Source organism: Lampetra planeri, chromosome 11 (assembly GCF_965212315.1).
Source record: "Lampetra planeri chromosome 11, kcLamPlan1.2.h2, whole genome shotgun sequence".
NCBI lineage: Eukaryota > Metazoa > Chordata > Hyperoartia > Petromyzontiformes > Petromyzontidae > Lampetra > Lampetra planeri.
Genome location: NC_136117.1, coordinates 2,926,798 through 2,942,659, shown reverse-complemented (window position 1 = coordinate 2,942,659; position 15,862 = coordinate 2,926,798). Strand labels below are relative to the sequence as shown.

General features: G+C 44.7%; 1 protein-coding gene across 2 annotated transcripts in view; it reads left to right on the top strand.

Moving 5' to 3' along the window:
• LOC144721212 (glutamate receptor-interacting protein 1-like) overlaps positions 1-15,862 on the top strand; it is a 338,853-nt gene that overhangs the window by 231,043 nt on the left and 91,948 nt on the right. For both annotated transcript variants that reach the window (XM_078598644.1, XM_078598645.1), the window contains 2 exons: positions 4,193-4,380; positions 11,172-11,279. In XM_078598644.1, the coding sequence (XP_078454770.1) occupies positions 4,193-4,380; positions 11,172-11,279 (296 nt within the window). The remainder of the gene's footprint in view (positions 1-4,192; positions 4,381-11,171; positions 11,280-15,862) is intronic.

The following is a 15,862-nucleotide window of genomic DNA, read 5'->3' as shown; positions in this document are numbered from 1 at the left end:
AACGACTTGATCAGAGATCTTGGTCTCACCAAGTCCAATGCCGAGCTTTTCACGTCTAGGCTCAAGCAGTGGAACTTGTTGGATAAAAGTGTGCAAGTCACAGATCAAAGGAAGCATCACCAACCTTTTTGCAAATTATTCACCCGTCAAGATGGGCTCAGCTTCTGCCACAATGTGAACAGTCTGTTCGAGGCAATCGGAATCGCCTCTAACCAGAATGAGTGGCGCCTCTTCATTCACTGCTCATCCAGGAGCGCCAAATCCGTGCTGCTCCATAATGGTAACAAGTATCCGTCTCTTCTCCTGGCTCATTCGGTGCACCTCAAGGAGGATGACAACAGCATCAAGACCTTGCTGTACGCCTTGAAGTATGATAAGTATGACTGGGAGGTCATCGGAGACTTCAAAATGGTGTCATTCCTGATGGGTCTCCGAGGCGGTTTTACCAAGTTTCCCTGCTATCATAGCCATTGGGACAGCAGGGACACCAAGGAGCACTACCACAGGCAGGACTGGCCACAGTGGACAGAGTTCTCTGTGGGGAGGAACAACGTCAAGTGGGAGCCACTGGTGGACCCCCGAAGATGCTGATGCCACCACTGCATATCAAATTGGGCCTCATGAAACAATTTGTCAGAGCTGTAGATAAGGAGTCAGCAGCCTTCAAGTACCTTCAAGACTTCTTCCCTAAGCTGTCTGAGGCAAAGGTCAAAGCCGGTGTCTTCGTCGGACCACAGATAAAGAAGATCTTGGAGTGCAATGAATTCCCCAAGAAGCTCACTAGTAAGGAGAAAGTGGCTTGGAACAGCTTTGTCGCAGTGGTTCGGGGCTTCCTGGGCAATCACAAGGCCAAAAACTACGTGGAGCTGGTTGAGACTCTGGTGAAGAACTACGGCACAATGGGCTGTCGGATGTCCCTCAAAGTCTATATCCTTAATGCTCATCTTGATCAATTCAAGGAGAACATGGGAGCGTACTCGGAGGAGCAAGGCGAGCGCTTTCACCAGGATATACTGGACTTTGAACGCGGCTACCAAGGACAGTATAACGAGAACATGACGGGAGACTACATTTAGGGGCTGATTCGTAAAAGTGATTAACAGTATAATCGTAAATTTCGAAAAACTCACTTCTAAATCTTTTGTAGTAAATTTTTTATTAATTTAGTATAAATACATGTTAATTTTGATTCATATGTTTTTTTTTCTGACTTTATGTGAACAAAATAACACAAATTCACCCGTTTTCTCATTGAAAATAGGTACATTTCAAAATATCACTGTTCTGGTCACAAAAGCAAAGTTTATGGGGAATAATAGCCATTTTCTGTACTTTTAAGGAAGAAGCAATTAGGAAATAACACTTACTATGCAGGAACAAAAAAAAATAAGTTGTTACACAGTGTAATTTGTTCGCACTCACTGGTTACTCTTGAAAACCCGAATTGTTCATGATCAGTGAGTTTAGAAAGGTATTTTATATCGTTCTCGGTAACCATATAGATTCACATGTCCTAGTAGTTATTTTATATTGGTAGATGAATACATGATTATTCACCAATGACTCTCATGTATGATATAATTTCACACATTTGTAAATCACCTGACAAACTCCCTGGGACATTACCACTTAACCCCCAGGGGTCCGTGTACTCCCAGTTGAGAACCACTGGTCTAGTGGAGGCCCTTCTGCAAGCAATTGCACGATCAAGCAATTGCAGGGCTGCACCTTTACCTTTCATCACTGTCATGACCCAGGGGAGATTTAAAGCCAGTGCATGGGATACTGTGAGATCAGATCTTGGAGGTCAGTTTCAAACTTGCAACAGCCTTGGGCTCTTGGAGAAGGATGGAATTGATGGTGAAATCTGGTGGCATCTTTGTCTTTGGTTATGTATGTGTAGTGACATAGAATCGGTCACTTCGCAGCATAGCGCTGGTTGCTGGTAGGGAAGGGGATTTGCAGCTCCAGCAGCCCTGACTGACAGCAGGTCACGTGATATACCAGAGAGAGGAATGTAGGGGAAAGGTTACGGAAGGAGCACATCAAGAACCCGTTGGTAGGTTCCAGAAGAGGGGCGTGGCCGGGGCGGAGCCAGGCCACGCTGACAGCATAAGAGGGGCCCCGGGAGGGGACCTCGAGGCTGTGGTTTGGAGTGGGATCCTGTCGTGCTGCTGGAGTCTTCGTCACCGTCTCCGTCTTCACCATCTCGGCGTCGTCAGTCAGGCAGTCTACCAGCTGCCCTGACTGGGAACCGTAGTTACTTAAGTGTGAACTGTTTAGGCTGTTAATAAACAGAGTGCCTCCTACTCTTAGTGTCTCTGAATCAGTCACTACATATGTATTTATGTTGAACTTTTTTCGCTCTCTACGTAGCCAACCGTGCTAATCGGAGGTGCAGGAAATGGTGTCCTCTTGGCCTGATGAACTCTTGACCTGCCTACACTCATTAACTTGTGAACGTGGTAGCTGAATTAATACCTGTTTTTACAAAGTGGCCACTATAATAGTACTTTTATTTTATATAGCATCATTCATGCTAATTGGATCAATTTTCACCGAGGCGTACATTATTCAAATCTTATATACAGCTACTACCAAGCAAATGAAACCCCCGACGACCAAGCAAAATAAAAAAAACATGAAATAACAAATAAAGAAATGGCACCAAAACAAAAGGCACAAACAACAACAAAACAAAAGGCACAAACAACAACAAAAAGTTATCACATTCGAGAAATTTCTCTCATCAGGTCGCATCCCAAAATATTTCCAGTCAGTGACATCACTTCAATCGTTCTCCCTGTGCAAACTACTGTGGCTCATTTGTGAATCTTGCTGTCATTGAAGCTAACTGAGTCTCGCTGTGATTGCTGCACTTTTGTCTCTCTGTATGATAATGCCCAACTTGAAAACAATTGCCCTTTTAATTACGGCTACAGAGACTGGCTGACCCAAAAGCTGTCGGGAGAAGAGTACTCCACAATTTCATTTGGCTCCACGGGGGCGGCAGGGTCAGTATTGAGTGCCATGCAATCATGTCCCAGCCACTCGGCGAGTCGCGAGCAGCTGTGATGGGACCCATGGCTGCGAGGGAACACTTTACTTAAACCCAGACAGCTCACCTCTCGCTAAAGCTTCAGTTCACTAGAACATTGATAGGTGCTTAAACAAGTATGTAAGGCTGTGTCTGAACTTTGCACGTGCACGTATGCACATGCACATGACAACACGAAAGCTACGAGAGAGCAAAGTGGTTCAACTGAACATTGGATGGTGCTCATCCCTGTGGGTCAACATTCCACATCCTTATGACACGAACCAGTGTGTTTAAATAACTGCTGGCGTTTTCCTACAGATTGGTATTCTGTCGACCCTAGAGCGATCTGGTGATACTGCTGCGTTGGCAGTGGTGCACAAGGACAAATAATAACAAAAGCCCAAGACATGAATCAATGACACTGTGGCCTTAAAAGGAAAAGTATATTATAGGCAACGTTTCAGGCAATGGCCCTCTTCATGACACATAAATAGACAGACTAGAGAGGGAGAGAGGTAGAGTGGATGGAGGTGGATGGAGTGCAAACTAACCAGGCATGGTGTCAACAATGACGGCATGACCAAATTAATTTCTGACTCAATCGGTGAATAAACAAATGCCACTCAGGGCAGTGACACGGCCCAGCGGTAACACATTGGTTACTGAGGTTTTCGGTTAAAGCCAACGGCTGCCCTGGTTGACACTACGGGGGTACTCGCTATTAATATCCGCTGTCTGCTTCTCGGAGGACGTTAAAGATCTTGTGACAAGAAATTTGTATAAAAAAGGAGCTCGCCATGCATGCCTTCCGGCGTCATGGTCCAGATTTGCCAAATTTGTGCCGCACAAGTACTGTTGCCATCAGGCGGTCTCCTAGGCCGAAGAGCTAACTCCGGCTGGGTGGATTTACTGCGATGAGGCGTCGTGTGAAGGCGCTTCGAGTTGCTGAGGCATTTAGGTAAACGGTAAAGATGCAATTGCTTACTCGTGCCACTGCTGGCGGAAGGGGCCTCCGCAGGAGGGAGGTCTTTGGTCTACTCTTCCACGCTGACCAGACCGGCTGGGAATGGGACCTGAGGCACTGAGTGCTCCGTTGGAATGTAAATCCCCGTTCCTTTATCCTTGCACCTCTCCGCCCACTTCTGTCGGCAGGTGCGGCGCCCTGCACGTGGGGGACCGCATCCTGTCGGTGGACGGCAGCGGCGTGGAGCAGATGAGCGTGGAGGAGGCCAGCGTGCTGCTCGCCTGCTCGGGTAGCTCGGGAGGCGACGGCATCAAGCTGGAGATCCTTCCATCGCTCGCCCCCCGCCCCACCGGCACGGCACTGGACTCCGGCGTCGGTGAGTGGCGTGCGGGCGGGTAGTCGACGGCGGCGGCGTTTCTTGTGACCCCCGTTGAAAGCATGCCGGGCCCTTCCCCCCCAAACACCGTGCCGAGGTGGCTACATGTTGAGTGCGTGTGCTGTGTGCTGTGTACGGAGGATGGTAATGTCTATTTCTGCAGGTCCACTGTCTTTCCCAAGGGTTTTCTCGAGGCTCTCCCGCTTCTTCCCATGAGAAAAAAAATCTCAAAAGTGTACAACTTTGTGGAGCATTAACAATATATGTCTCATGGCGAGACTAATCCTTGCCATATGAATGCAGAGTTTCTGTCAGTGGATCAGGGCTATAATCAGTAGTAAAATGCCACGCAAATTTTTTTATCCTCTTAATAAGAGATGCAGTGAGGGTTTCCAGTATCCTCAGAGATTGACAGAAATTTGCTTGCTCTGTTGCCTCCTCAGAGGTATCTTATTGCACCTCCAGGTAGGTGGTGGCGAGATGTTAATTCCCTCGCCTGGTATGCAGTAGGTTGTGGGTTTGATCATAACACTGACACCAGCTGTATATTTAGAGTTTGCATTTTCTGACAGTGGTCGCGTAGATTTTTCTCCGTGTCCTCCGGTTTTTTCCTCCACATTTATAATCGACGTGCGTTTAGAGTATTTGACTGCTATGGCAAGCTCCCTTCAGAAAAAGAGCTACATAGCTCAGTGGGCCTTGCCTGGTGAAATAAAATAAAAATGATATGTCTCACATTGGCTTCATCTGTTACCCGCCAACCCCGCCTCCCAGTCACTGGATCACAGGCGTGCGCCACCACACAAAACGTTCGTGACAACGCTTACAGCGAAGCGCCGTCACAGAGCTCAGTGTGCACAGTCTGCTGTAATTAGTAGCGCTTCTATTTGAACGTGTCTATTTGAACGTAGAATTACAAAACACATCACGTATTTTGTGTTTTCATCAACTATCAAAGGTGTAAATTTATAATCACTCGCCCATATTGCTCATTTGTTGTCTTGATTATGGTAATTCAAAATGTGTTTATTTTGCCTCATACCAGTTTGCTTAGTAATCAGCTGTTAATTTGAAGAGATGCGTGCTTCCCCACAGACTTACACACACGTGCACACACACAAAGCCGTGCAACTGCACTACAATCGCAATGACATGGGTTCAATTCCTCGATATTCGTACACACCACTCGAGATTAGTACTTTATGCTTGTCTCGAAAATTCTCGAGGTTGACTCAGCCTTAAGTGAGGCTGCCAGGCGTGATGCTTGCCCACGCCACCTTCTCATATAAGCCATTCACATTTTCAATGCAGCTTGCAAAAAAGAGCTTTTGTCAGGTCATTTGTCACAACGGTGGCTAAATGGAGCATCATTACCTTTTCGTACACGTGCTCTGTACAACTTTTTCTTTTCATAAATGCAGTCCTCGAAGCTAAATTGTAGCTGCATTGTCGAATGTGTGGTCACAGCGGTGCTGCGCATCAGCGATCGTTATCACTGCCACGGGGAGGGGGGGGGATGCGGAATGGAGTTTCTCGTAAGTGGGCCCCAAAGGGTGACGATGTTCTCAAAGGTCAGGGGAAAAGGAGCTCTTTCAGATGCAAAAGGAGGCACTTGAATTAGCAAGAATCAGCCAGCGCGAAATTTTTGTCATGTTCTCCCAATTGGTTTGGCCCATTAGATGTAAAGGCTGGTAAAAAAAACTGTCTCATTATCCATATCTGCCACCACTTTATTCACATTTTCACTCGGTGTTTTTTTATTCCAACGGTTGCCTCGTGACTACATTCAGAGCTTGCTCGGGCGCATTTTCGGCAACGGTATCCACAAGGATGCATTTCCAGGTGCAATTATTCATGGCAGGTTGCCCATACGTCGCGACGTTCTCTATAAGCTTGGTATTGGAGGTATACATTTTTTTTTCTTATTACCATCTCAAATTTGTGCTGCTTGATCAAGGAACACTTGGTCATGTGTGAGAGAATTCGGGATGCACACGCTGGCATTTGAGATTATTGCCCAAGTGCTGTCAGTGCACCCCAAGGTATTTAGAGTTGGGCGCATTACCAGTAACGTTTTGTTTTTAACCTGAAAAAAAACTTGACTGCTGGATTTGTTTGCAGACTCGGTGCAGATGGGTTGAGACCACAATCATCTACAAAGAAGAGTAGTCGGAGATAATAACATTTTGACTAATTGGCAAACGTGTTGTTGTTGTTACACATGTTGGCTTATTCGATTTGAAGGGTCTCCGTATTCAAATAAGATTCGGCCCAGAGCTCATCTCTATTGACGGCACAGAGCCGGTGGGTTAACCGCTGTTGACTTCCTGCAAACATTTGGTCCTCATTTTATGCAACAGCTTGAGGAATGATGGGCTTATGTTAACCCTTGATTGGGATTTTAACTCGCAGATCTTCCGTCTGCGAGTCACCGTTGGGATGCATCGTGTGATGTGAATTCTGATATTTCCACTCTCAGGTCAGGGATGCAATCGGTTGAACTGTGCCCCGTACAAATTTGAGAACACGGGGCAACGGTTTACTCTTCTTTGGACCCCGTGTACATTATTTCCCAGTGTTATAAACGCTTGAGGTGGCTTGGGGTAATATCAAAGTATTTACCGAAAACATCGGCACAACAGGAATGCTACAAAAATGGCCAATGCACACGTGCAAAATCTTCTTGGCGACACCTGCTGAAGGCAAACGGCATCGGCAATTAGGCATGAACGTCTGTATTCGGTGCTCTCTTTTAAGGCTAGCTTCAGGGCCCCGCTTCGGGAATTGTGGGGGATGTTGTACTCACCCCGGATGTGTTTTATTTTCAACTATGGGTAGCTCTCCCCCCGCCAGCTTGGGCTTTTGATGCAGGCAGCCTCACAGCATGAGAAGTCTCCCCCCGATAAGTGGCAACAGCGCCATCCCAAAACAGCCCGTTTGCAACGTTCTTAAACTAAACCATGAACTGTTGAAATTTGACCAGGTAAGGACCCACGGAGCTATCTAGCTGTTTTTCAGTAGCGACCTGGCTATCACAAATGATAGCTCAATGAAGTATTACCAGATCATGTGGAAATTTATAGCAGCCAAATAATCTTAAACGCACTTCGATTATAAAATGCGGAGGGAAAAACCAGAGGACCCGGAGAAAAATCCACACCGCCACGGGGAGAGAGATGCGCAAACTCCAAATATACAACAGGCGTCAGGGGTGAGATCGAACCCACGACCTCCTGTATCCCAGATGAGGCAGTTAACATATCGCCACCTCGGCGCCCCTCGTCGGGAGCGCCAGTGCATGGCGGCTGGAGTGCGCCGACTTCCAAGACGGCCTAGGGGCAGTGCAGCAGCGGAACATCTAGGCGGGTATATACCTCGCGTGAAACGGCACCATTCAACGTGAGGCCCCTGCTCTTGTTTGTCTTCTGCTCCGCAGACGAATCCTCACGGGTCGCGTTGCACACGCCGGTGTAACTAATTTGTTCGTGAATTGAGCCATATGAATTGCTTATCGGTTTTTTTAGCGTGCGGCCTGAGCAATGGCTTGTGGTGTAATTGCATACGCGTTCCCCAGAGGGGGGCACAGCGCCCTGGCACGTCTTCAGCTTCCCCATTTTGAACCCGACTTGTTGCTGCTGTAAAAGGCGGCGAAGCACAATTGGATATGTACGGTGCGAAATAAGTTCAACATACATATGTACATGTGTCTTTCTGCTCAGCTTTAAACTTAAGAATTTCATTCGGACTATACTCTTTGGTTCTTTCGGTAAAGTCACGTAGGTATAAAATAAATACATTAAATCACGACGTTTCGATTGCAACACAAGCAATCATCTCCCCCCCCCCTCTCTTACCTAAAAACCTCTTATCACGGCATCTCTCTCTCACTTCAGCAAAAAAAAATATTGCGGTGGTTTTCCCACCTGATGATGATTGCTTGTGTTGCAATCGAAACGTCGTGATTTAATTTATTTAATTTTCTACCTACGTGACTTTACCGTAAGAACCAAAGAGTATGGATCCCTGCAGTCACGAAAACTTCAAATCTAGATTTAATTTCATTCGGACTTGAACACATTCATTACTTTTAAGGCGATACTTGAAATTAAGAGGTTTAATAAGCGCCTCAAATAATGATTTCCTCATTTCCAACATCCTGTTTCACAGTCATCGTTAGCCAATAAACTTTACAACATACAAGTACGAGTTATGCTACGATGGTCTGAGACTCGAGATTGGTAATTGTTTATCACAAACACGTCTGCAAATTGTGCACATTACTCATGCACATAAATCGCCTAATAATTGCCTCATTTGAATACATTACGACAACATAGTGTTGCTTTGTTGCAATGTTCCTTTTGTTCCCCATTATTTATACATCGATGTCCAATTTGTTTTTATCCAGTGTTCATTGTATACAGAACGACAAATATTTTCGGACTCAACCGTGTGCTACACTGTGGTGCACATTAAGTATTATTTATCATACTTAATGTCATTAGGTCTACACGTATGCAAATACACTGATAAAATACGCGTTTCAAAAACTATTCGTTTAAACATAGTGTGGTATTCATTTCCAAACGTATCGCTTTAATGTGCTGAGTGGAATGGTAGTTCGAGCACCTGGCTCACATTTGAAAGGTTACCACTGAAAATTCGAGGATGAATTCAGCAAATTCTCCCTCTGGGGTCAGCAAAATCATCACCCTAAGTCAGCCGTGGTTTGGCTGTGTAAGGACTGACTCTGACCATAGCAATTTGGAGTTGCTACCACGAGCTCAAGGCCAACGATGAAGGTGAGATTCACCCTTGAGCAGGAAGACACCTTAACTTTTGCAACTTTATATGAAATAAAAGAACCATTATCATCGCTAGCCATGACTTATCCACTGCTGGATGAAGGCTCCTTCTGTGTTGTCACCAGCCCTCACAATCTCACGATACCAGGGTCCATCCTTGAACTTGAACTTCTTTTGCACCGTAATTAGCCAACCGTGCTAAATGGAGGTGTGAGAAAGGACAACAAACTAAACACAAAACGCAGTTCTAAAGAAATTAGCAGTTCCTGAAGAGAGAAGACACCCGAGGGGAAGTTACCGCAGAGATGGACCGTTGAAATCAGCTCATGTGCAGGTGTCAGACGTATTGTTGCGTCGCAGCAACACGAGAGATTCCAGTGGCTTTGGTGAGCCTCGATTGAGCATGGCCATTGATAATGATTAAATTGTAAAAATGTCGTACGCTGAGGAAATGCATGCCACCGTATGGTAATTTCTGTTACCTGATAAGAAGTTATTTTGTTTCCTTTTACAAGAATCAAAAGGCCCCGGTTTTTTCCTTCTTTTCTTCAACATCGCATTGGATGCAAAATTCCAAGGTAGAGCCAACAGCATCGCCTCATTTCATGAAGTCGTTTCGTCCATTTGTTCTTCCGTTTCGTTCAGCTTGAATGCGAATCAATGTCGTCTCTCATGACGCAATCGTTTTGTGAGACCAAAAATGTAATAAACGCAAACGAAATTAACAACCAGCATGGGCCTCTACTGTATGAAAGCCACAATATACAATTTCGTACACCAGACCCTGGCTGCGCTTCTGCTTTGTCTAAATAATGCACGAGGAAGAAGGGAACGTTCCGATGCATTTTTTATTTAAATTTGTGGCAGTTTTGTCATAAAACACAATGCGCAATTTTGCTTTTCTTTGCATCCTGTCGAGGCCTGCGGCTCGTAGGCTCGTTTCATCTTCCCATGGCTTTCACCGACGGGGGGAAAGCCATTAAAATGGGTTTTGTTTTATCGTGTGCGGCTTTACGTTGTCACTTTCTTTGATTATTGTGTTAATTATGTATATAAGTTTTCATGAATTTGTTTGCATGTGAGAACCGCGGTGGGCAGCGGTAATCATCTAGCCGTGAGCATTCGCCGTGGCTTTTAAAATATTTCCCTATTTCCAAGTTATATTGAAACTGCACTCTTGTTTTGTCCTGAGACGATAAATGTGACCCCCAGGAAGAGGATCTCACAGAATAACACCGATGTCATTTGCAGAAGGCACACTAGGTGGCCCACCTTTATCCGCCATGCCAATTAAAGCCTCAAAGCTAAAATATTCCAAATTACATGAAAAAGCCAATATGATGGGGAGTTTTTTTGTTGTTGTAAGCTCATTAGTTATTGGGCTGAGACCATGAACTTGCTACACTTGAGAACTCGGATTAATCACAGATGGTTGTTACTATTCAAAGCCTGCCTCAGAGCAGCACTGAAGCAGTGCACCCTGCCACGGCTCGTCCCTCCGAGGCACCCGGCCACTGTATTCTGATTTCTTTTACTTCACCATCTGGATGTGTGGATTTTGGGGATTACATATCCCATACACTACATTCACAGGACTTGCGGCCCTGCTTTGCTCGCTGGTTCTAATCTCCCGGTGTAGAGTCATGTTTAAACATTTGGGGCAATTTTCTTAAATCCTCCCCTCCTCCCACAGTGAGTTGAACGGCAGGTGGCACATGCTAGAATAAAGGGTAGGTCAGTACTCGTAGCTCTTTCGAGATGCCTGTGGCCAGCTTGGAAGAGTTGCCCAAAATTCCCTCGAAGAGGGTCTAGCAAGAGCAAGTTACTGCACCTTTACGTTTTAACTTCACAGAATTCCCCATTGCACCTGAGAATGAAAGAAAAACGCTCATATTGACATTCTCATCACGCATCTTCATGGCTCCCGTGCCCATGCCATGATTCCTTGCTGTTGTTGTTGTGCGTCCGTCCATCGTCTGTGTGCAGTCGTCGCCGTGGATGCGAGCAGCCATCTGGACGCGTGTGCCGCCCGCGTAAAGGATGCCGCCCCCGTCTCCTGCAGGCCTCCCATTCCACCTCGCCACCTCAGACATCGTAAATTCCCCATCTCCGTTTGAGTTTCTCAATCGTGAGCCCCGGTGCACAACGGTGCAAAAGAAGTTCAGCATGCAGTCCATTCTCCTATAATGCTGCGTGTTGTTTTCATAACGCGAATTGGATATAACGCGATGAATGTATTAGGGAACACTTTTTTATCACGCGGATGCGAATTGTATATAATGCGATCGAGTGAACGGAACTGCTTCGCGCGAGTAGGCTGTCTCGGCGTAGCATGACACAAGGTATGACACAAGGCATACGCATCTCACGTGTTAACACGGACTGTGCTTCACCCTATGTTATATATTATTTGTAATCACGTGATTTTTCCATAACGCGGTGTTCTTCATTATTGCAACTACCGCGTTATAGGAGAACAGACTGTACATGCATGTACAACGGGCAAATTGCCACGATTTTCACCGATTGTCCTTTCTTCACGACCATTGCATTCGGACAGCGTAAATGTGTGACTTGCTACTTGTGGCAAACTTCCTGTCCTGTGTCAATGAAACCGGATAGCATAACCATTATTTATTTATCTATCGAGGACAGATTTGCTGAACCTCAGGTCTTTCAAGTCTTGGAATGTTTGAGTTGTTTTGCAATGCACCAGGAAACCACGGTACCTGAAGAAACCAACTCGTTTAAGGGTAGCGTGGAGAATCCATAAAAATAGGTCAGCAGCTTCCTCCTCATACCATAGCCTGTTCAATATCTGGGGATTTCCTGTCGTAGGGGTGATTTCCCTTGTTCTGTGACAGATACTTGCATGGACAGTTGAATTCCTTAATCAGTATTTTTAAAGTAACTTAATCTGATTACTTATTATTAACAGAACTATATTATCACCGTGAACTTAGTAGCATACTCTTCATAACAGTTGTATTAACACAAGCTGCTGATGCTGTACATTCTAGTCCAAGCAAAACTAATCAACTGGTACATGCTGCGCTACAGTAATCTTTTTACACCCCAAAAATAGGAACAATGTCATGGCGTTTCTGCTGGCTACCTGCAAACGTATAAATGAGTCAGTTACCTGCAGCTTGTACTGTGTTACTCCCCAGCACTGCCATATGTTATTCCAGCTATCTGCATAGTGTGCTTTAGAGATAGGATAATTCAATCTTGACTTAAAGCTTTCGTGACTGCAGGAATTAATATTCTTGGGTCTTTCGGTAAAGTCACGTAGATAGGTTCAAATAAAAATTTAAAAAATATTTGTTATTTTTTGTTATTTTATTTGAACCTATCTACGTGACTTTACCGAAAGACCCAAGAATATAGGACAATTAGTCAATTAATCAAGCAAAAATATGAATACACTACTTTATCGTGGTCCATTCCGCGGTCCGCTTTATTAAAGGCAGCTGCCCTGACACCCTGCCTCTCGAAGGCTGGAAACCCCCTACAAGCCACGCCCAATGTGATACGGTTCATTATACCAGTGGCGTCACTAAGCCCTGCCTATCACCTCCCATCCAATGGCACGATTTAGACTCCCCCCCCCCATCACCAACTATTAGTGGTTTATCCAAGTAGTCGAGGAATAGAACCGGTTAATCGGTTACTTCAATAATGGGATAGCCCCCAGCTCGCATGTGTCTCAGCGTGAGCCAGCACTGTGGTTTGCTGGCTCCCCGTGGCAGCCGTGCGCTTGTGAGGCTGGCAGAGTGGCTCCGGGCAGCGAGGAGGAGTGGAGGAGTCTCCAACTCACATCCGAGTGGCACGGCGTGACCAGAATAAATATGACAGGCAGCGGAGCGGCAATGGTGGCTTCATCTTTTTAATATTATTATTTTTTGGGGAGGCCACCACCCTATTTATTTACATGTTCCCAGGGAAGGTGACTCGCCGGCTCGCATTGGTATTCAACTGCGGTGCTTTCTTGAGCAAAGCGGCTGTAACCTCGTTTAATGCGAGAGCAACTGCGACAAATAAATACACATTTCGAGAACGTTTCAGTCTTTGTGGGTGGGGGGTGGCAATCCAGGGGTGGCTGCTATTGGAATAGGGTTGTCTCACAGAGTGAAAGGGGAGGTGATTATGTATGCGGTGAACGAAAATAATGATAAAAGGTTGGAAAGAGAAAAAAATCACGGCACCATCAAGCCCACGCATAATGTCTGAGGCTGCTTGTTAGAATGTTCCCCGGCGTGTGCGCGTGTGGCAACTGACTTGGAGCTGCCGGAAAAATACCAATTTGTCAAGAGTTCCTCAGTGAATTGTGTCAGATGTGAACACTGCCAACAAGCATTGTTGACGTGACGGGCGCTCCTCGGCCTTGTCACTCGCCTTGCCAAGCCGCGTGACAAGTGAGGAAGAAAAATGAAACGCTGAAGCCTGTTTGTGTGTGTGTGAAATCTTGCAGTTCTTCCACGTCACGCACCGAAACCCACAGCTTTCTCCACATGGAGTCGTATTCTATCCTCTTTTAACTTTAAATGATGCTGATGAAAATGTCATTGCCTCAGTCCATTCCCAAGACCGTACCACCATCCATCGCAGGATAGTAACTATATGCAATGACTTATTCACGCAATAGTGACAACACCTTTTAAAAAATACATCACGAATACAGTGTGCCCTGTCATGTGACCTTGAATGTGTCCATTACAGATGGAAACGTAGTTTTAAAGGTTTAAATATGTTACAAGTATAGATCCTAAGTATGTCGATCTGGATTGGCTAATCAATTATCATGGATTCGTACGCTCATGATACATCCATTAAGTTGTACGTTTGAGATTCAAATAATTATAATTTAATATGAAAAAACAAGAATGGGTTTTACCCTTTCTGGCAAAAAAGCACGACGTGTTGAGATGTTCAAAACCAAATAGAAACCTTTTGCAATGCATCAAATCTGCATTAACCACACGTGCTTGTGGCAAATCATGCAAACAAACATGCTCTGAAAATATAAAGGCGTTGTCTTTGAAACTGATTGGCCTACACCAGAGACAGCCTTCTTCATGGCTCTGTCTCACCACCAGTGTCAAACCAGAGAAGACCAAAAGGCGAACAGTACAAAGGCAATGCAAGTATCAGAGCACGTGTCCAGAATGAATAGATTACATCGATACGTATTATTTTATTTGAAACACAGTTGCTGAGAACAAGCCAAAAGGCCAAAAACGTCATACAACCAGCAACAGACAGCACCGTGAAAGTTGTGACTTGTCAACGTTAACACATTTCTTGATTTGAGCAAAGTAATTATAACTAAGAGTTTGGGGGAAAGTGACGATTGGGAGGGAATTGCAAAGTTGAGCAGTGTGAGGGAAGAAGCAGGAAGAGAGATGTTGTGACCTGCAATGTGGAGGTTAAACGCATCATATGGATGAACTAAACTATTAATTCCTGCAGTCACGAAAGCTTTAAGTCAAGATATAGACTATTAACTTTTTTTTTACCAGGTAAGGTCCACTAAGCTTTATAGCTCTTTTTAAGAAGAGATGAAACGATCAGTCTGGTAGACATGAATGAGCACTTAGAAACTTGCTATGTGTATTTTGCTAACATGTAAGGGCACGCTAGGATGCGAAGTGGCTTTACATGAGTGGAAATATTGGCATCAGATTTTATATCTCTGTTTATATGTTAGCATTGTTCCAGAGCTGTATTTACATACAATGTTGTGTTGTGGCAATATCAGTAACACATAGGGTGCCAAGAACCAAAATATGTTCCATCAGTTGATACCAACCCTGAGACTAATCGTTTGGCAAAATGTAATTGCATCAATTTGTTTCAGATGGATGAGACAAATTTGATATTAAAATTATCTTAAATAAAAAAATATCTAATCTCCAAACAACATTTGGTATAGATTTTAAATCTCTATTGCCTCGAATACAAAAATAAAACACTTTTAAAATTATTGACTTTGGTAAAATGTCCCCGATTGGGCTTTCAAGGTTCTCTTAAAAAAGTGACAATTGTCTTAAAACTCAATCAGGCTTTCCTCACTAAATGGCGTATAAATGTCTCTTACTCTGGAGGCCAGATTCACGTTTTGAAAAAAAGGGCCCAAACGCATAACCTTAGCGATGTGCCCCACGGTGATGGAGACATTGTAACGTTTTATTCCCCCAAGAAATGGACTTCATACTACATTTTCCGTCGCAAAAAACGTAAACAAGACTGACGATCTGGCATAAGTAAATGCCAAAGAATCTCCAAGAATCCCCCTTGATGGCGGATACAATGACCACAATTCTAACCCACCACACGATCTTGTAAATACATAGCACAAAATAATAATTGGTGTCACTGCAGAGAATGTAAATAACAACATAGATAAGCAGACAATGTCTCTTTCATATATGTCTCTCGAAAAAAAATTACACTTTCTTTACACAACTTATCCCCCCACAGACTTCTTGAGTGTATATTTTCAGTGGCATTGATTCAGCATTGGACCGGTTTTAACATGCAGCTGATGAGATGCTTTATGTCGATACCAGTCCAGAGTTTGCTTCGACTAAATCCATGCTGCTGATATGCACTCCCGGAAGGCAGTTGGGCCATTGGGTTGTGCTGAAATACAACATTTTCACGTGGAGTGATTA